Consider the following 20,620-nt stretch of genomic DNA (forward strand, 5'->3'; position numbering starts at 1 on the left):
TTTAAATTAAATTTTAGAAATCAAAGGCTATTTGTTCTTTACCAACAAAACAGTAAACCATCTGTTGCTAAATTATGGTTTCTTATATGGTGTGGGATAAATATATATTTTTCTCATGAGTCTAATATTCAACATAAACCACAGGTGGACTTTATGTAACCTATATTCCCTTTAAAGCATGCCACAAAAATCACAGTAGTTTCAAACAGAAAAAATCACTTGATGGCAGATTTCCAACAGGATGTAACCACCGGCAATGGAAATCTGTGCATGCAACTTTTTGGGGGCCAAAAAGATATTTTCACAGGACTATGTCCAACCAAATGTATACCATAGGCCCAAGTCTTGATTAAGACTGCATGTGGTTTCCACAAGAGATACATTCTTGTTCTCATAACCAAGAAAATAGTTCTCATTTTTTGTCAAACTTAGCACTCTATCTGCCAGAAAGAGAAAAGAAAAAGAATCAGAAAAAGCACAGTTGAAAGGGCAATGACACTGCAAGTGCCAATAAATTATAGAAACCATTGAGTCTGGAAGTGATTCAACCATGAAAGTGAGAAAGGAGCAAGCAAACTAACTGTATATCTAAACCAGGGACAAACTGCACCTTTGATAAATGAAGAATTTACTAGATGTTCCACAGCAACAGTGCTTGAAATTAATGTTAGCCTTGAGACTAGACTCCTCGTTTCTTCTCATTTCCCAGGCCTACCCTGCTGACCAGATTTAGATGTTTAACCTCACTCCTATAACTTATGCAGAGGGAACTGGCCGCGTATTCCTGGACAGCTGGCTTGTACTACATCAGCTAATGTAGCTGCCTCCAAGCACACCATCACCTCTTGTATGCTACTTGGAATAAACCATAAAATCCCAAGTATATACAGGATAACAACATGTTACCAACACATAGCTAAGCACATAAGTAGAACAGAAAGTGGCTGTGTGTTTGTGTGTGTGTAAATAATGGTCAGTATGTACTAGTCTTTCATAGTGCTCCCAAAAATTTGTTGCAAATGGGTACTTGAGGGGGTCAGTCTAAAGGTTTATAGGAGTGTGCATGTTTCTTTCCATTTAGCAAATAACGGAAGATAGGACACAGCATTCTTCATGCAATGAAATATGGCATTTTCATACAGCAAAGTTATTTTAGCAACATTTCCAATGTCTAAGGGTTAAACAAAAAATGTGGCTTTTTCAAACCATATTTCCTTTACCTGCCCCTTCACTTGAACTCCTGTCTAGTGAAAACACCCTGAAAAATCAATGATTGTTCCCATATCAATTCTATAGGGGCTAATGATGGCTAGAAACGCAGCTCAACCCAATCTGTGGCTACCAGTCTGTCACAAAGCAGCGCAAATAGCAATTGTGTATGTTCTGTATATGCGAAATGTATCAGAGAAATATGTGCTATGAAGGACACTGGCGCAATCAAGGATAAAGGCTGGACTCAGCAGACGTTGCAGCATTTCAGCCATTAGCAAATTAACCTGGAGGACTATGGACAGTATTTTTCCTGCAGTTGTTCTCAAGCCACACTCAAAGAGTAAAAAGAACAGGAGTACTTGTGGCACATTAGGGTATGTCTACACTATGGGATTATTCCGATTTTACAGAAATTGATTTTTTGGAAACAGATTGTATAAAGTCGAGTGCACACGGCCACACTAAGCACATTAATTTGGCGGTGTGCGTCCATTTACCAAGGCTAGCATCGACTTCCGGAGCGTTGCACCGTGGGTAGCTATCCCATAGTTCCCGCAGTCTCCCCCACCCATTGGAATTCTGGGTTGAGATCCCAATGCCTGATGGGGCCAAAAATTTGTCGCGGGTGGTTATGGGTAAATGTCGTCAGTCAATCCTCCCTCCGTGAAAGCAACGGCAGACAATCATTTCACACCCTTTTCCCTGGATTGCCCGGGCAGACACCATAGCACGGCAACCATGGAGCCCATTCAGCCTTTTTTCACTATCACAGTATGTCTACTGGATGCTGCTGACAGACGCAGAATTGCAGCGCTACACAGCAGCATCCCCTTGCCTTTTGCAAGTTAGCAAAGATGGTTACCGGCTCTACTGTACCGTCTGCTGCTTTGCAAGTTGGCAATGATGGTTACCAGTGATACTGTACCGTCTACTGCTGTCATGGGTGCTCCTGGCTGGCCTCGGTGAGGTCGGTCGGGGGCGCCAGGAAAAAAATGGGAATGATTCCCCAGGTCATTCTCTTCTTTAAGCTTTGTCTAATGGAGAGTCAGTCCAGCCTAGAATATCAGGCAAGCCTACTAAAGACCCAGAGAGGCAAATGGCCGCTCTGGGTCAGAGCCCCAGACATCCCGCAGAAGTGATGAGCTGCATGCCATTCTAGGGGGTGCCCCTGCAACAACCTCACCCGTTGCTTCCCTTCTCCCTCACCCCTTCTGGGCTACTGTGGCAGTTATCCTCCCATTTGTGTGATGAAGTAATAAAGAATGCATGAAGAAGAAACAACACTGACTTTATTGCAAGCAGAGATCAAAGAGGGGAGGAGAGGGTGGCTGGCTTACAGTGAAGTAGAGTGAACCACCATTCTGCACTTGCTCAGCCTATAGCTGAAAATGGGACTCTGTGACAAGCACTAGGATAGAAGCACAGGCAGGACTGAATCTCCATTTGTGTGGGGGCCTTTGGTTGACACTGGTAAAATACAACATGTCCCAGGATATGTATGTTGGGGGACAGTTCTAAACGGCAGCTTAATTTTTGTATTTGCAGCAAAATGTAGAGGTCTAAGTATCTGATTGTGAGCCCTGGTAGCAAGGAGTAGGCTAGGGTAGGTACGACCGCGCGGTACTGTTGACTGGGAGAGCAGCCTGAGGCAGAAACCTCCAGCTGCCATGATATTCCAGGCAGGACTGAATCTCCATTAGACAAAACTTAAAGAAGAGAATGACCTGGAGTCATTCCCTTTTTTGCCCAGGCGCCCCCGGCCGACCTTACCAAGGCCAGACAGGAGCACCCACAGGATGATGACGACGGATATCAGTCATACTGTACCGTCTGCCATCCGCAAGGCAAGAGGATGCTGCTGTGTAGCACTGCAGCACTGTGTCTGCCAGCAGCATCCAGCAGACATACGGTGACATTGAAAAAAGGCGAGAAATGATTTTTTCCCCTTTCTTTCACAGGGGGAGGGGAGTGGCTGATGACATATACCCTGAACCACCCGCAACAATGTTTTTGACCCTTCAGGTTCTAGGAGCTCAGCCCAGAATTCAAATGGTTTTCGGAGAGTGCGGGAACTGTGGGATAGCTACAGTCATCAGTCGCCTCTCCCTCCGTGAGCGTCCATTTGATTCTTTGACTTTCTAGTACGCTTGGCTCAGCTCCTTAAGTTTCACGCAGCACTGTGTTGAGCTCCTGTTGTGGCCTCTGTCCATCATGGCCTTGGAGATTTTTTCAAATGTTTTGGCATTTCGTCTTTTGGAATGGAGTTCTGATAGAACAGATTCATCTCCCCATACAGAGATCAGATTCAGTATCTCCCGTACGGTCCATGCTGGAGCTCTTTTTTGATTCTGGGACTGCATAGTCACCTGTGCAGATCAGCTCTCCCCGCTGGGCAAATAGGAAATGAAATTCAAAAGTTTGCAGGGCTTTTCCTGTCTACCTGGCCAGTGCATCCAAATTCAGATTGCTGTCCAGAGCAGTCACAATGGTGCACTGTGGGATAGCTCCCGGACGCCAATACCGTCGAATTGCGGCCACACTAACCCTAATTCAAAATGGCAATACTGATTTCAGCACTACTCCCCTTGTCGGGGAGGAGTACAGATATCGATAGTAAGAGCCCTTTATATCGAAGTAAAGGGCATCGTTGTGTGGACGGGTGCAGGGTTAATTTGGTTTAACACTGCTAAATTCGAGATAAACTCGTAGTGTAGACCAGGCCTTAGAGACTAACAAATTTATTTGAGCATAAGCTTTCGTGGGCTACAGCCCACTTCATCGGATGCATTTCTGCATACTCGCAGTCATGATGCACCTAGTCAAAGCAGAAGACTTTGATGAAATGGAGAATCATATTATGCTTGTAGCAATGATGCCTGAAAACAGCTGTTAAGCATGATCCTACCATATTAAGAATAAATATGACTGACATCTATGTGCAAACACAGTAGTAAACAACTCAGTTTGGTTCTCTGGCATGGACCATGCTTTGCTAAGTTGCCCAGGTTAACTGAAATCATGTTCAATACCAAGACAGTTACCCTACCAATGGACTGAGTATTGTTTCCAATCACTCTTATAGCACAACTGGGCAACTGGTGATTTTGGATATAAACTATGTTGCAGCCATCTTCTAAAACAGTTTTAGATATGGTCACAAACTGTAGGAATATAGCCTCATCAGAGAACCTGGATAAAGTGCAGTTACAAACATCGCTCCAATTCATAGTGGAGATGGGACCCTAATCAGCAACCACAGAATTCAGTCCTTGCCAGAAAATTGTACCCCAGAATCTCGTTTTTACTATTTCATTGCTAATCATTTTAGCAGAAACATCCAGCAAATGTGTTTAAACCACTACCCAAAATTGCTCCCTGCACCTCCCCATGTGGTGAATTTAATATCAAAATAAATAATACAGAGCGCTGTGCTGATTGTCTCATTTTCACAATTAATTGATTTTTTTTTTATTTAAATGAAACTGCCCCCCAGACTCCTGTCTGTAACACCAGGCTGCTCCAGAATCCAGGTACCGAGCTACAGACTTAAAGTCCAGCTTGCCACTGCATAAGTGTGGCCTTATCTGTGTCATGGAACCAGACTAAAGCTAAATATGGTTCTATTAGTAATGTAGACAGGCCCTAAAAGAAAAGGAACTGAAAGTACTTCTCCTACCTGTCACTGTATTGCACCTCTGCTCCATTTTTAGCCCAGCTAATGGTGGGCTTTGGGTTCCCAACAGCCTCACAGTGAAGCAGCACACTTAGGGTCCCACTGGCTAAGACGACTGTCTGTCCCAAGTGGGTGACAACTTCAGAGGCTGAGAGCTGCTGAGCTGCAGAAATCTTCCTGAGGATTGCAGGCTTTCGATGGGGCCTGTGTGAGCCATTCCCCACCTCCACTGAAGTAGGCAGATGTGCTTCGGCAGACGACATTCTCAAGGAACTAGTGAATCCCGACACATGTTTGCGGAAAGGGAACTCTGCTATAGCTGAACCAATTCTTCTCCTCTGGGGTATGAAACCAGATTCTTGATTTTCCAAATGGCTCTTGAAGATGTCATCAGCCAGCTTCACAACAAGCTGCTTGCTGTAGACATCCTTAAGTTCCTCAGGCTGCTGAGACAAATTCCTTATGATATCATCCAAGCGTTTCTGCTCCGTGACCATGGTAAACGGAAGGCTGTACTCCTGACTCTGCTCCTCTTCTGAAGAGGCATTTCTCTCTGTCGACTCCTGAGCCTCCCAGGATTCCAGGTTTTCCCCAGGCCAGCCTCTCTGCTTCAGAAGTCTTGAGACAATGTCATCGTACTGGCTGCTAGGATCAGCCAGATGCCCTCGCTTCTCGGCCTTGCTCCTATTGAAGAGAATCCCATTCTGATGCTTCTCCTGAGTGTGCAAGGCTTCATTCAAACTGGACTTCCTTGTACCCTCTTCCTCTCTAATCCCAACTGGCTGGTTGATGATGAGCTTATTGTTGCCTCCAATTAGTTTAATCACAAAATGTTCCCGGGCTGGCCCTGCTGTGCAGGTGTACGTCCCAGCATCTGAAGGCTTTAAATGGTGGATCTTCATGTACCCGTACGGTGCAATGGTAATGTGAACTGAGCTGAGGAGTTGCTTGTTGTCTTTCTCCCAAGTGATCATTGATTTACGGAACCTTCTCACTGGACATCGGAGGACAACAGAGGTTTTGGGCAGCAGGTAGGCATAGCCACCCACGATAAAGTGTAGCTTCTTCTGCTTCTTTGTCTGGATGTAAACATTCTTCAGGGCCATAATATGGGGGCTTTGCTTTTGAGCCGGCCTGTTGTGCCCTGAAATGTAACTAATAATATTAGCACAGGGGTACTGTTAAACAAAACAAGCCACTTATTTTGGCACTGGCAGTAATTTCACCTATTACGTTTTATGGGAGTAATAGGTTACCAGCTGCTGAACATCAAGCTACCACCATCAAAATGCAAGAAATAACAAGGTGCAATTTAGCAACATGAATGTCATCCTGCTGAGGTTAAATGTAGGAGCCGTAGTGTCAGGGATTGGACTGAGAGGGGAACTTGATGGGGAAACACAGTCCCTGTTGGGTGAGTATTTAAATTAAGAATGTGGGTTAATAAACACAGAGAAAGGACAAAAGGGAAGGAGAGTTCCTCTTGTTAAATGTTTACCATTCAGGCCCTGCATGGCACCATAACTTTGTATCTCATAGCACTGAGAAGGAGTGAAAATGTTACTAGCTCAGGGATTCATATTAAACAGAAAAAATCTGTTTACAGTAGGTTTAAAACCCCAGAGTGCATAATATTAGATTTAATTAGTTAATTAGTTATGCGGGGCTCTCCAGCTTCCAGATCTCTCTGCCAGACAAAGGAAAAACATGTCTCCATGGGAAGCACAGCATAGGTGTATTATTAGCAGAGACGTCTTGAATCTGGACATTTGGTTCTGGGTTTGGCTCTGGATTTCAAAGCTTCTGCTTCTCTTTCCCTCTCCACCCAAAGTTTATGAGGTTTTGGATCTGGGATTCTGGTTCAGCTCATTGTAGAGGTAGGGACAGATTTGTTTTTAAATCTCCCTGCACCAGACTATCCCGCTTCATCCAAGTGTATTCAGGAGTGCTGCATACAGGAGTGCTGCCTACTGTCTTCCCACAGGGTCTCTACCAAGAAAGCAGGTTTAATTTCTGCTGTAAGGTTCCATAGGAACCCAGTTATCACAGGCTGCTGAGGGGATGTGCTAAATGAGCATGTCCTCAAACCACCATGACTACACACCCTCCCCAGCCAGTGCTTCATTGGTGGCCCTTACTCCCTATGAGCCCCTGGCAGAGAGGACATTGTAACTGCCAAGAGGGTATTATGCCTCCAAACCCTAATTGTGAAAGTTAGATCTGGATTTCAATCTGGATCACTCCTCATCAAAATGGAAGAGGTTCAGGTTCAGGGGGTTTGGCTCAGACCCACCTCTAATAATTACCATTAGAGGTCCCATTCCCTATTTTGTCTTGTTGCTAGGTTCACAGCCAACACTGGCAAAGCATCAGCCACTCAGCTCTCCTTATAAACCATGGGAGAAAGGCCCAAATAAGGAAATACAGGACCCAGTAGTCATTCAAGGTGCTGAGCACCTTTGACTCCCAGTGAGGTAGTTGGGAGCAGAGGGCTCCCAGCACCTTGCAGTGCACTTAGCAATCTGTAGCACCACATACCTAGTGGTGGAGCTCCTGCCCTCTCCCCACAAACACACCCAAGTTTCTTGTGTACTCACTTGTGCAAGCAACTAGTGCACAGGACCTGACTAAAGAAGAGAGAGGCAAAGGTGGGCACATTGAGGAATTGATGATGACAGAACCTCCAGTTTTCAGCATCTTCCTGCAAATGGCATTTCGAGTCTGGGTGCCCTCTCCACAGCTCACTGAACACTAGAAACAAAACAAGAAACAATATGTGAAGCATTAGGTTTGACATATATCCCACTGCCCAGATATAAAAATTTTATTAAAGTAAATGTTTGAAATGAAATATACACAGGTTGAGAGGGAAGGTACTGTACATCTGGGGTCAGGCTTGGGTTATGGGGAGTTACAGATATCATTTGTAAGGATGAAAAGATACATACATATCGCATAACCGGCATAGACCTAGATTGGGGTGCACGGGTTTTTAAAGTGTCAGTGGATAAGTGGGCACGCCATCCATGGAATGAATAAGGAGTCCAAGTCAGTATCGGTGGAGCGGATAGGTTCGTGGGTGGGGTGCGTCCCTTGGTCCGTCAGGGAAGGGAGTGGGTTATTTCCCTGGTCGGCGATCTCAGTTACTCGGTGTGGTATTGGCGGTGTTCGGTGATGTGTTCAGTATAAATGTCTCTGCACCACCTGATGGTGTCGGACACCATGAGCTGTCTCATGAGCCGGGCGGAAAGGTCATTGAGTCCAGCCCCCTGCCTTCACTAGTAGGACCAAGCACTGATTTTTGCCCCAGATCCCTAAATGGCCCCCTCAAGGATTGAACTCACAACCCTGGGTTTAGCAGGCCAATGCTAAGGTTGCACTGTTAATTTAGGTTGTAGTCAAACACACTGTACATCTATGTTATATCCAAAAAAACTATATATGGGGTCCTGTGGAAAAAGCATTACAGGCCAATGTAATTAAAGACTTTATCATAATGGATATGCACAAGCAGGATGAATTAAGGTAGCATGGGTAACCATAATTCTAGTATTTCCTAACTCTTGAGCATTTGACTTTACAACTTCAGCATTCTTTTAATGTAGATTTTTTCTATGTAATTTCCTATTTTTTTTTAAACAAACTGAAACAACTAAAATACTATCATGTGGAACTATACTGACTCCCCAGTTTGGGTCTTCAGAAGGGTTGAATCCATCACATAGATTTCTGCCTCTTGAGACAATGGAGTAATTGATAGCAGTAGTAGGTTGTCATCCTTTGTGCAGACCCTGCACTAGCAGGGAGATAAGACACACATTTGCCAAAGGGTTTCATACATATTTGCTGAAAGCAGAAGAACGTAGAGACTTGGCCACTCTTGAGATCAACTCCAGGTTTTGGAGGGGAGTGTCCTCTATTGATTATACAAGCAATTGAAAACTGGGTCTTATACTGGGAATTGTCAGGCAACCTTAACTATAGTAGTGATGTGAGTGAGCTGCTCTTGTGAAGGCTGAGTGTCTGTTTCCATTATATATAAAATCCCACTGTCAGTGTTTCTTTTTTGTCCTCTTCAAATAAGCTCCATTTTGGTACTACATGTACCTTAAGATCAAGCTTTTAAACCACACCTTTGTAGAAGGGGAAGTGTGGAGCAGGGGCGGCTCCAGGCACCAGTGCACCAGGTGCGTGCCTGAGGCGGCAAGCCGCGGGGGGTGGTCTGCTGATCGCTGTGAGGGCGGCAGTCAGGCTGCCTTCAGCGGCATGCCTGCGGGCGGTCCGCTGGTCCTGTGGCTTCAGCGGCAATTTGGCAGCGAGTACGCCGAAAGCTGCCTGATTGCCGTGCTTGGGGCAGCAAAATACCTAGAGCCGCCCCTGGTGTGGAGCCATGCTCCACCAGGAGAAGCATCAAAGGCACAATCTCTCCCAGCACTGCTCCTTATGCCTGGGGGTTGAGCAATTCGATGCATTCATTGGCACAGAGCAGATTGCTCTCCTTGGAGCATTAGCTCAGCTCTGAGTGCAAAGAGGGCAGGGCCATAACCTTTCTTCTTTCCTGCTTTCTCTTCAGCATACTTCTCTCTGGAAAGGGGAGCAGAAGCAAGCAGTCACTGTGCTACTTAAAAGTGTAGGTAGCACAGCTATTGCTATTGCGTGTGGCTGTTTTGCAGTCACACAAAGTGGAGGGAAAAGTACTTGCTCACAGACATACAAGGGCAACACACAATCTAGCCCTACATTGTCAAATTTGATGCAAACTGGCAAAAACAGGGCCGCATGGGGGTGGGGGGGCAAATGGGGCAATTTGCCCCGGGTCCCGCAGGGGCCCCCACGAGAATATAATATTCTATAGTTTTGCAACTTTTTTTTATGGAAGGGGCCCCCGAAATTGCTTTGCCCCGGGCCCCCTGAATCCTCTGGGCAGCTCTGGGCAAAAAAATTTCAGATTGCATCGAACCTTTGATTTTCTGTTTTACTGTTGTAGAACTATTAAAAATTAACCTAGGAGATTAATGATGCAATGATAAGATGCAAAAGAGATGCCCTTGTGCAATTTTCCTTAAGCTATGGTCTGTGGATTATGGTCCATGAAACAACTGCTGGTGGTCCACTGAGCTGGTGTTCATGCAATGAAAAAGTTTGAGAGCCCTAGCTCAGGAGGCTCAACCCAATCCTGGACCTGGCACACAGTTTCTTGGGAGCCACCATACCTAGTATTTTTCCAGCATGTGTGGCTGTTGGTCTGTTACAGAATTGGGAATGGGAGACAGAATGAGAGGAAGGAAAAGAGTGATCAAAGCAAAAGAAAGAACCAAACGAAAGGCTACTTAGAGGAGAAAAAAAATTAATTTAAAAAAGTGCCAGCATGAGAAACATGAGTTGTATGGATTTTAATGTAAATAATGTACAGTAAAAATGTTAAAGCTGTACTCCTTGCGATGGGGATAGGCTGAGGGATGGGAATAGAATTACCCCTTTCCTGCCAGAATGGGTGTGTGTCCTGGCAGCAGATTTCATTAGAAAATCCATTTATTTGACTGGAATGTCAAGAGAGATCGCCACATGTGGGGTCGAAGTGGAACAGCTCCTTTCCCCAGCACAACTGGTGCCTCCTTCATAATGAAGTTATTAACCATCTCCTTGTGTGAAGGAGAAAGGGGGAATTAAAAGGGGGAAAAGTTTAAAAATATCCTGTCATTAAAGGACCAGAATCTGTTCTCAGTTATGCTGGTGTAAATGTAGAATAATTCCTCTGAACTCAAAGGACCGTTTTCTGCTCTCACTTGCAAACCATGCAGCCCCTTGACTTCAGTCGGGTGGCATGAGTGTAAGTGAGAGCAGAATTTGGTACAAGGAGAGCAGGGGCAATGTATCAGGGTGTACTATCCCTTAAAGGGCAGGGACAGCCCAGCACTTCTGTCACTTGACCTTGGTCTCTTTGAGGCCTGGTATTCTGGGGGTTGTGGACTCATTAGGGAGCATGTGCCTGAGAGCATGGCTTGCTGGGAAGAGGGAAAGCAGGATAAAAGATGGGTTGTTCCTCAGTAAGAGGGAAGACTAGGGATTTGTCAGGACCTGGGGTAGGGCTCTGCTCTAAGAGAGCTGGAGAAGTAGCCCATGGAGGAACTTGGGAGAAGGGAATGCTGTGGAGGCACAATTGAGTTCAGTGGAATAAAAGTCTGTTTGTGACACTGAGGGGCTGAGGTTCAGAGGTGCAGGAAAAGCAGGAGAAAGCACTAGCCTGGGATGACAGAAGAGGTGTAGGACTGCGGCCAGGTGTGTGAACCTTTTCTCTTTTAGCGGCCCAGGCTGGTGCTTCTACAAAGAATTGGAAGAAGTTCCACTCACTTCCCTGTATCTAGGGAAAATGCCAAGGTGGGCTCTATTGGCATCAGCCTGCATCCACAGAGGGAACCCAGGGAGGAACCCTGGGGGAGGGTAAACCACTCTTTGCAACCATCAACAGAAGTGAAGGCGGTGGCCTGGGAAAGGTCAGTTTATTATTTTATGTTTGGATTCTTGCTTACCCCAGAAGGGAAGGTCTTTATGGTTTGGCTGGAGGACTGCTCCACATCAGTGGAGCCAGTCTCCAGAGAGGGGCCACAGAGCGAGTGGTCATGCTGGATGCCAATAAGATAAGAACCCCACCACAGGGTTATAGCTGGGTAAAACTGACTCCTCTTTTTGCAGTCTGGACATAGGATTCCCATTGTTATAAATGGTTTCTGCTTCATCAGACCCTCTAGTGATTTGCTTTTCATTTCTCGTCTCAAGAACTTTTACCAGATATTAGTAACTCAAAAAAGACACTAGGAGATGGCCCCTCTGGACAATGAGATCTATTTCCAGTATTGGACACCTCACTTATTCAGATACCACATACCTGTGTCCATTCGGAAAGAAGCCATTCACTGGGACAGTCTTTGTTTTTGCAGGCTTGTTGGGCAACTGGCCTCGGAGCGGAGCAGAAGGTTTCTGGAAGCTCCAAAAAACTTCCATCTGCCATGCGCTGCTTACAGAGCACATCTCGCTTCTGAGTGCCAGCTCCGCAGGTCTGTGAACACTGAGGGAAGATCAAGAGAAGCTGAGGGAGTGGGAGTCATCCATGCTGACCTTAAATTCTGACTTGTGGCCATTTCCAGGTAAAGCGCAAAGAAACAAACAGGGCAATGGAAACTGCCTATTGCTTTTTCAGCTCACTCTGAAACCATTCATTAATCAACAAACCCAAACTTAACTCCTCACCTGAAAGTCCTGAATTTGAAATAAGTACTGCATTGTGGGATTTCTCAGATTTTTAATTCGTGGGAAAGCTGCACATGGCCTCTGAACTGTAGCTACGCTTAACAATTGGTTTATAAGGTTAGTATAATAAACCATTAAGCAGCCACATAGCCCTTTTTATTTATGACTGTCAGTGACAACAGTGTATGTTATTTCCAAAAGGGAAGGAGGAAGGTTTATTTGACTCAATGTAGATCTGGGAGATTAATTTCTAGGGATTCCAGCTACCCTCTCTCCTAATATAAATAACCTCCTCCGTATCCATTTCCACCCAGGGAGGGCAGGAACTTTAGAACAAGCATATTTAAGAGCTTTCCTTGACCCTCTTCTATAAACATGGCAGCTCAGCCCTACTTCCTGATGCACTTGTCATTTGGCTAGAAATACGCTCCTTTTCTCCTGTACGATCCAACTAACACAGTTCCAGGTCTGTCTCATCTGATCAGAGGAGAAAAGAAAATCTGAACTAATCTTCTGAAATCAGTGGGAGCTGCTTATAATCTGCAGCAGGGGAATCAGGCCTGAGAAATAGAGCATGAAGTGGAAAAATGTTAACAAACATATTCAAGTAGTTAAAAAATGAACGCTCTATAAAACATTGTAGACATCTTGGGTCTCTCTTTCTCACACCCAGACACACTTAAGTGCAGGCCTCATGTTACTAGAATGTAATTGGTCTTGAAAGACAAAGTGGGAAGTGCAGACATTAGAATTGTGTAAAAAGATTTGCATTCAATTTTGTTTTGCTCTCTGAGGACTGAAAACAGCTTTTGCCCAACAACAAAATTGTTAGAAAGCACAGAAGCTTCAAGAAAAGTTTAACCAAATAAGATACTACTTGAGTTTTCAGCAGATGAAAAGATTGAGAAGCCTTGTATTCAAGAACATTGAACAAGTAAAGCTTATTATTATTATTGTTGGTAGAAGTAGTAGTATTGCAGGACCACCGAGGTACTCCAATCAGAGATCAGAGCCTCAATGTGCTACATGCTGTACAAACCCCCTAACAATAAGATGTTCCTTGCTCCAAAGAATTGACCGTCCAATGTTGGGGAATCGCTCCTCCTTCCAAACCCAATGAATTTATTGAGAGTAGAGGGAGAAAATTTTTCTACCAATTCTTTTTCTCCAGCCAGTCAGGTAATTTTGTTCTGTGAAAATTACTCTAAATCAGCCTCAGTATTTCAGAACATTGGATAGAATGCAGAGACTGCAACAGATTCCCTCTCTGTCCTGATGACTGTATCTAGTGCAGGCCTAGACTAAAACATGGGCACTATTAGCTCCCAGAATCATGTTATTACTTCAGACTTTTTTTTAAATGGCTAGCCCTCATGGCTTGCCCCTTGCGTCTCTATGGTGTGCGTTAACTCCTTCTACTGTTCTAGGGCCCTCCATCAACACCACTCCAGCAGAGGACGTTGTGAGTGTGGTAGGAGGAGAAAAGCCTAGGGGCTAGGCCCATTCACCTAAGCAGGCACACTGGGTAAGTACTGGGCGGCCACCATGCTGCTAATCCTGCATCCCCTGGGGGTGGTGCACAAACTGTGGAGAACAGAGAGGTGTGGAGAAAGAAGGTGGGGAAATGGCTCTGTGCCCCATTTTTGCCACTTCATGGAGCTGGCTGAAAGTTCTGAGGGATGGTGCAGCATATGCAGTTCTCCCTGCTCACTGGGGCATTCGGGAAGGGACTGTACCGCCCCAAGTTCCTCCTGCAGCAATCCAGATCCGCAATGCCCCCAACACTATGTGCTACAGTCTAGCCTTCAAGCACGGTTTTTACCGTCTAAAACGACTTGCTTCTATGGGTCCGTAGCACGGCAGAGCAGCTGCTTTGGGAGCCTAGAGCAGGCATCTTCCTGCCAGCAGCTCTGCGGGATCCAGCTGGCTTCTAAGGCCTGGCACTTCTTAAATTTAAAAAGACATTTTAAAATAAGGAGAAAAATAGCTTGGAAAAGTATGAAGAGGGCAATGGTTTTCCAGTGCTGATCTAGGGCAGGAAATTGTTCCAGAGTAACCTTAGTGACAGGACAGCACTGAGCACGCACAGAGAGGAACACGCCTGAGACTTTGGCCTTTATTCAGTAATAAAACCAAGACAGATGAAGATTTATTAATGTGACATCTCTCACTTGATCTCCGCAGAGCAGATATTTACTAGAGCTTGTAAAAAATGAATACTGGTATCCACTTTCCTTCAGAAACACACTACTGAAAACAAGATAAACATCCTAATGGTTCAATCCTAGGGACACAGCATTTTTAAAATAAATATAGTCTTGAATTTATAAGGATGCATTTTTAATCATTCGGAATGTTACATGCTCTGATGATTATCGGGACTTTATTTGCCAAGAAAACTGGGGCTTTTAAACACATCTAATTCAGACCATCTTCCTTTAACAAACATAAAGAGCCTCAGAGAAGAAAATATCATTCCTGAACCTTTGTAGGTTAAAACTTTTGCTGCTGTTTAAAAATTAGCAGGAGGGAACGGCTATGAAAAGCAGAACCATAGACATTATATGGGCAAAACTCTCAACTAGTCAGGAGGCAAGCACAAGGGCCTGTGTGGCACCTTAAGGGTTGAAGTGGGCCTTAGGGCTTGTCTACACAAACACTTAGCCTGTGGCAAGTTGGGGTGTGAATCTACCCCGCACTAGCCTGCCATGCTGTAGTTGTGGTGGACCCTGCTTATGCACATTAACAGTTTGTTAATGCGCTTTGATCCAGTCCCGTTTCAAAGAGGATTTCAAACTGCTAATGTGCATAAGCAAGGTCCACATGGACAGCTAAATCATGGCAGGCTAGTGCAGGGCAGATTCACAACCCAGTTAGCCACAAACCAAGCGTTAGTGTAGACAAGCGCTAAGTGATTCATCAGCTTTACATGGGCCCTGCCCAGGAGTAGATTTCGCCCTATGTAAATTCTACTTCAGATAAAATGCTTATAGGGAAATTGCAGCATACCTTGTTGTGGGAAAGGTGTGTGTTCCTACAGGGGCTTGATTCACCTCTGCTGGAAATCAACCCTCCCCTGCACCCTGGGAGAGGGATTCACCCTGAGTCAGGGCAGGCAGTGTTTGAACTCTTCATGGAAAGTTCTTCAGCTTTAAACTGTGGCCAGGCCTTCACAGGAGCTCTGCCAGTGGAGGCTCCCTAGGAGATAAGCTGAAACAGTACATACCCCATCTGTCAGGCCAGACCCTGTACCCCATACCGTGAAGGCTGCACTGGCCAGTTGTGGCTTCCGCAAAGGAGAAATGGCTGCTGCCACCTGGAGCCATCACCATCCAACTCTGGGTGTCCTTTCTACCATTGTATTCTCTGTTCCAGAAGCCAACCAGTGCATTGTACATTCCACAACAGTGAAGAGTAAGAGAACTCACAGCTAGGGACACCAGTGGAAACCCCTACTCTTACAAAAAAGGCCCTAGCATGCAGATAGGGCCTCAGCTTTAAAGCCTGGTTCCAAAAACCAGCTTCCCTACCAAGCTCAATGTCCTAACGTAGATGGAACTGCAGCATACCGATATTCTAACAGCTCTCAACTACATTACAGCAGTTTGTACTCTGCAAGAACTTGTTATATGCTTTTGTGTAGGCACATGCAACCTTAAATTTGGCATTTCCCAACTTTTGGGGCACTTGACTTTACCACCCAAACATCCTTTTAATGTAGTTTTTTGAATGTAGTTTATAGTTACAGTGTGTATGCCCAGGGTGTGGGCTAGACACATTTAAAAATACATGTGTAATATACATATATACCTTCATATGTTAAATGTGTAGATAATGTTGAGTCTTTTTAAAGAGAAGTGACGGACTCGCGCTGTGGGGTTTTAGCAAAATCAGAACTTTGTTGCAAAGATGGCTGCATAAGCCCTGAACTCCCTCATATATTACTGCTGTACAAGTTTAATAGCACCACTAGGTGAATATATATTAACATGTCATCTAACTCAACTGACTTTTAAATAAGTGGCATACATTACAGCTGGAGCCAGGCATAGCATGGGAAAGCACTGGGTAAAACTCCCACTCATTTCCTATTGGGCAAAATTAACCACATACAGAGGGCCTGCAAAAGGCTGATGTACCACTTAAATCCTACTCAAACTATATTTTGAAGGTTTTAATGGGAGGTAAGTGGTGCATTGGCCTTTTTTCTGGCCTCTCTGTTGGGGAGTGAATTTCACCTTCAGTCCTGACCCGCAAGACCTCTTGCTGTGCAGGGTTACACCTAACTCAAGCACTCTCAGTTGTGTCAAGAAGCTCCAGAGTTTTCTTTTGCATCTAGATGGCAACAAACTCATTTCAGTTGTGATCTGAAATAGATCTTCCAATTGCCTTCCAAAAACACAGAGCTACTGCACTGACCCAAAGTATCACACAGTTTAGAATGAGATTTTTAGACAGAAGGCAACTAGGCACCTGCCACTACTACTACCAACTCCCACTGAAAGTCACTAAGACTGAAGTGTCTAAACCGCCATTTGTGCCTTTGAAAAATCTCACCCTTAATAAGTAGGGGAAAAATCTCTCCACAACTAGAATATTACTTTAATTTTCAAGGAGTGCCCACAAACTTGTTCTATTCATTCTCTCCTTCCCCATCTGGTATTAATACAATCTCTGTATAGCTCGACTCCTATGGACCTTTGTGTGGCTACCCCCCAAGCCATATGATGGCAGCTAAGAATTATGTGGTGCGGCACCTTTTTTCATTACTCATGACTCTGATTTATGATCCTTTTGGATTTGAAACTGATTCAGACTTAATAATAGTCAATATTTATTTGTGAAAATCAATTACAAATTAATTCACTTTAGTGAAAAAAAATTCTCTGTCTCTTTGTTTTTACATTGACCTTGTTTAAGATGAGATAACAAGATACCACTGTCCTGGGATCTTCAAGGAAGACATCTAAGTTTCATTTTTAAATGAACTTACCAGCCTGCCCTGTGTGATAAATGAATCTTCTTGCCTGCACTGAACGACTATGTATCACTGACTAAACTAGATCAAATGGGATACAATGGATTAGATGCACACTCTTACCTGTTGCCATTCTCTAGGGTACCAGGATGGTGGGCAGTCAAAACGATTGCAGGCTTGCACTAAGGTGGGCTTGGGTTTATGACACAGCTCATCTGCCAAAATCACCGTCTCATTCGTCTCTCTTGAGAGGAGGTGAGAGCAGAAGACATCTCGAGTCTGGAGTCCAACTCCACAGGTGAGACTACAGGAGCTCCATTTCCCAATCTCCCACCTGAGAAGGGACCAGAAAGAGGAAGCCTTAAGTATACAATGAAGAAAACATCACTCACTTCTTAGCCTAGTGATAGCTGGACTGGAGAAGCTGTGACTGAATGGAAACCGCTGACGCTTTACTTTCAGATTCATGTGGGTTATTTTGCCCTCCTCCCCACCCCAGCATCCTCACGTCTGCATTATAGAAGCTAAACAGAACCATTGATTGATTATTGTTGTTTTGTATTGTAAATTCAAGTCAAAAGCTCTTTGACTTCAAGTCTCTCAGCAGCCTGCTGTCCCATGGAAACATTTCCGCCTCATAAAAAAAGGTTATTGCTGGCTATAGCACTTGAGGCTTATGAGCTCAAGATAGAATGAGCTAAAACAGATTGGCTCTTTTGTGGAAGGGCAGGGAGGAACAATCTAGTAGCAATTTCATCAGTGCAAATGCTGCTGACGCATTGGAGAGGAATCTCTGCCAGGAGACTAGGTTGTAGGATTCCTAATTTACTTGCTGTTGGGGTTGGGGAATGCCAGAGCCTTCATGAATGGCAGTAGGATGGCACCACTAGCGTTAGAAGTCACTGGCTGGATGCCTAGAGTTACAAATGTTACCTCTGTATCAACAGAGGGACTGTAGGTGCCAGCATAAACCTGGGCTGAATTAGCCCTTAAAAATACCCTAATGTTCATCACAATAAACACAAAACTTTCTTGCAGCTGGGCCCCTCCTCAGCCCCACAGATTAATTTTGGGAACTGATTGTTGAAAACATTTACTAACATGGTCAACTATGCACAGACCCCAGCACAAATACCTGAGCCCCACTCCTTGTATACCAGAGAAAGCCAGGGGCTGAATTAAGGCTCTGACTTACACAGACATTATTAAAGATGAATCTTACATTCTTGTCAGGAGCCCAAAATGTCATCTCATCCTTCCCCAAAACACTAGGGCTAGCCTTGAATGCTCCTATGTATATTTGGAAGACATGAGGGCTGGATTCTGCCACCTTTCCTAATATTGAGTCATACTTTCCTTCCTGAGTAGTCCTACTGAAATCAGTGGGAGTAAGGCAATATTCAACACCAAAAAGGGTGGAAGAATCTGTCCCTGAGGAAGCAAACAAGATAGAAACCAACTCTTCTGGTTCTATGGGAAGGCTAGGTTCAATATTTGTTCTCTCTCTCAATTACGTCTATATCAAATCGTTCAGGTTACTAGTAAAAAAGATTCCCTCCCCCAAATGACAGGGCTGAGCTGCTCAGAGTGGGACCCAAAAGCCACAGTGTGCTCTTTCTGGGCCTGATCTGTCAACAGGGCTATGTCATTTGACACCAGCAGAGGATGTGCTTTGTACACGATCAGAAACAAAGATTCTGTAGTTGGAACTTAGATCCCCATTTGTTGTTGAAATCCAGCTCACCCTTCTCTAGCTGGTTTGGCTCTGCAAAGCTAGTGATAATAATAAAAACTTGTTTTTGTAAATAACATGGAGCACATACCAAGTAAGAAGGTGCCATTTTTACAGTCACTTTCCTGACCATAACACATTAAATGCCAGTAAGTCTGATCAATGCACCAGCAGCTATATTTCCATTAAATAACTGTGACATCTGGCAGCCAGTTCCACTAATCCAGTGTGCTCCCCTTACAAATGAGAGTATTAAATCAATCAAAATTAATGTAGATATCAGCTACCCTCTGTTCATTGAACATCTTAGATTGAGATATTTGAGTCGGGTTCTAAAAAGAAGGCATTTTCCTCCTCATGAATTTATTTTGATACGGGGCTCATTATATCAGCTGCCAAAATTTCTTGTCTTCAAGAGTGGCTAGTCATTGTTCCCTCCAGCAACTCCTTGTTTGTTTTGGTATAAATGTTTCTGTTGACAGTTCACATCCAAGTGGCTTGAGTGCCACCGTAACACTTCCTAACTCTTGGCTTCTGCGAAAGAGGGGGTCTGTTTATTTATACAAAGAATAATGTCATTTTTCAATAGGAAGAAAAGATTTGTCTTTGCAGCATTTACATTTTTCTGTTGAAAGTTTCATCTATTGCCCCATCTGTAACACTGGCTTGTTCAATTTTCCCCATCGGCTCCAAACGGGAGAGTCTTAGAGGGGAACAGGAAATATGGGGTCAAATTCTTCCTTTGCTTACACTTGTGCAACCCCACTGACTTTAATGGTGTTTCAGGGATATAAGTGAGCTTGGTCCTTAATGGGGAGGTCTGAATAACCAGAAAAAGCAGGAGTTATGTGGATAATCAGTAGTATTTACAACCTAATAATAAAAAAGGACAAAGATCAGTGATAGTATCACAGAAAATTATCATAGAATGTTATGGGTAGGGTTGGTTGCATCACTATTATTACTAAAACTGCCTAACACTTCCCATTATAAGACCCTATTTTTTCAGTTGCTTATAAAACTGTCCCAACTTTTGATAATGTTTTTTTAATGTATGCATGTGTGTGTGTGATTTTCTAGACTTTTAAAGTACTATTTTTCCACAGGATTCCTGCCTCATCCGTGCACCGGATGGACCTGCTCTGGGAATAAATCAAATATGAGTGATGAAGAAGGCTGTTGTTTGTAGGAGCCCTGCTTCATTTGTTGCAGTAATTGGAAGGTGTGTAGTGAATGAGGCAGGAGATTTCAGGAAGAGAAAGGATGGTCTTGTGGTTAAGGCAGCTGAATGATGCCCTAGGGAACTGGATTCTATTCCGGTCTCTGCTCCAGAGTTCTTAAGTGAAGCCAAAGAACTGACTTAAACCAAACTTCTCATAGGTGGCCACTAATGGTGTGTTCTTCATTTTCTGAGCTTGACTTCAGACCCTGGAGTCTGAGTTGCAGAAATGCTGAGCACTCACAGCTGCAAATGAAGTCAATGGGAGTTGTGCTTTGAACATACAAAACGCTAAATAATGCTACATACTCTGAAAAATCAGGTTCTAGGAGTCTCAAATTGGGCACCCAAAATTAGGGGACCTTAATATCTGTGTGTCTCAATTCCTCATCTGTAAAATGGGGGTAACAACTCCCCCCGCATCTCACAGGGGTGTTGTGAAAATAAATTTATGTTTGTGAAGCACTCAGATACTACAGTGATGAACACCATAGTGAAGGCCATGAGAAAATTAATAATTCTGTCTTCAGAACAGGGTCTGAATAGTGTGCAGTAAAT

General features: G+C 44.2%; 1 protein-coding gene across 6 annotated transcripts in view; it reads right to left on the reverse strand.

Moving 5' to 3' along the window:
• ADAMTSL1 (ADAMTS like 1) overlaps positions 1-20,620 on the reverse strand; it is a 654,406-nt gene that overhangs the window by 66,861 nt on the left and 566,925 nt on the right. For all 6 annotated transcript variants that reach the window (XM_045021716.1, XM_045021715.1, XM_045021714.1 and 3 more), the window contains 4 exons: positions 17,235-17,445; positions 11,772-11,951; positions 7,483-7,636; positions 4,889-6,029 (listed from right to left, as the gene is read on the reverse strand). In XM_045021716.1, coding sequence (XP_044877651.1) covers positions 4,889-6,029; positions 7,483-7,636; positions 11,772-11,951; positions 17,235-17,445 — 1,686 coding nt within the window. The remainder of the gene's footprint in view (positions 1-4,888; positions 6,030-7,482; positions 7,637-11,771; positions 11,952-17,234; positions 17,446-20,620) is intronic.

The sequence above is a fragment of the Mauremys mutica genome, chromosome 6 (genome assembly GCF_020497125.1).
Source record: "Mauremys mutica isolate MM-2020 ecotype Southern chromosome 6, ASM2049712v1, whole genome shotgun sequence".
NCBI lineage: Eukaryota > Metazoa > Chordata > Testudines > Geoemydidae > Mauremys > Mauremys mutica.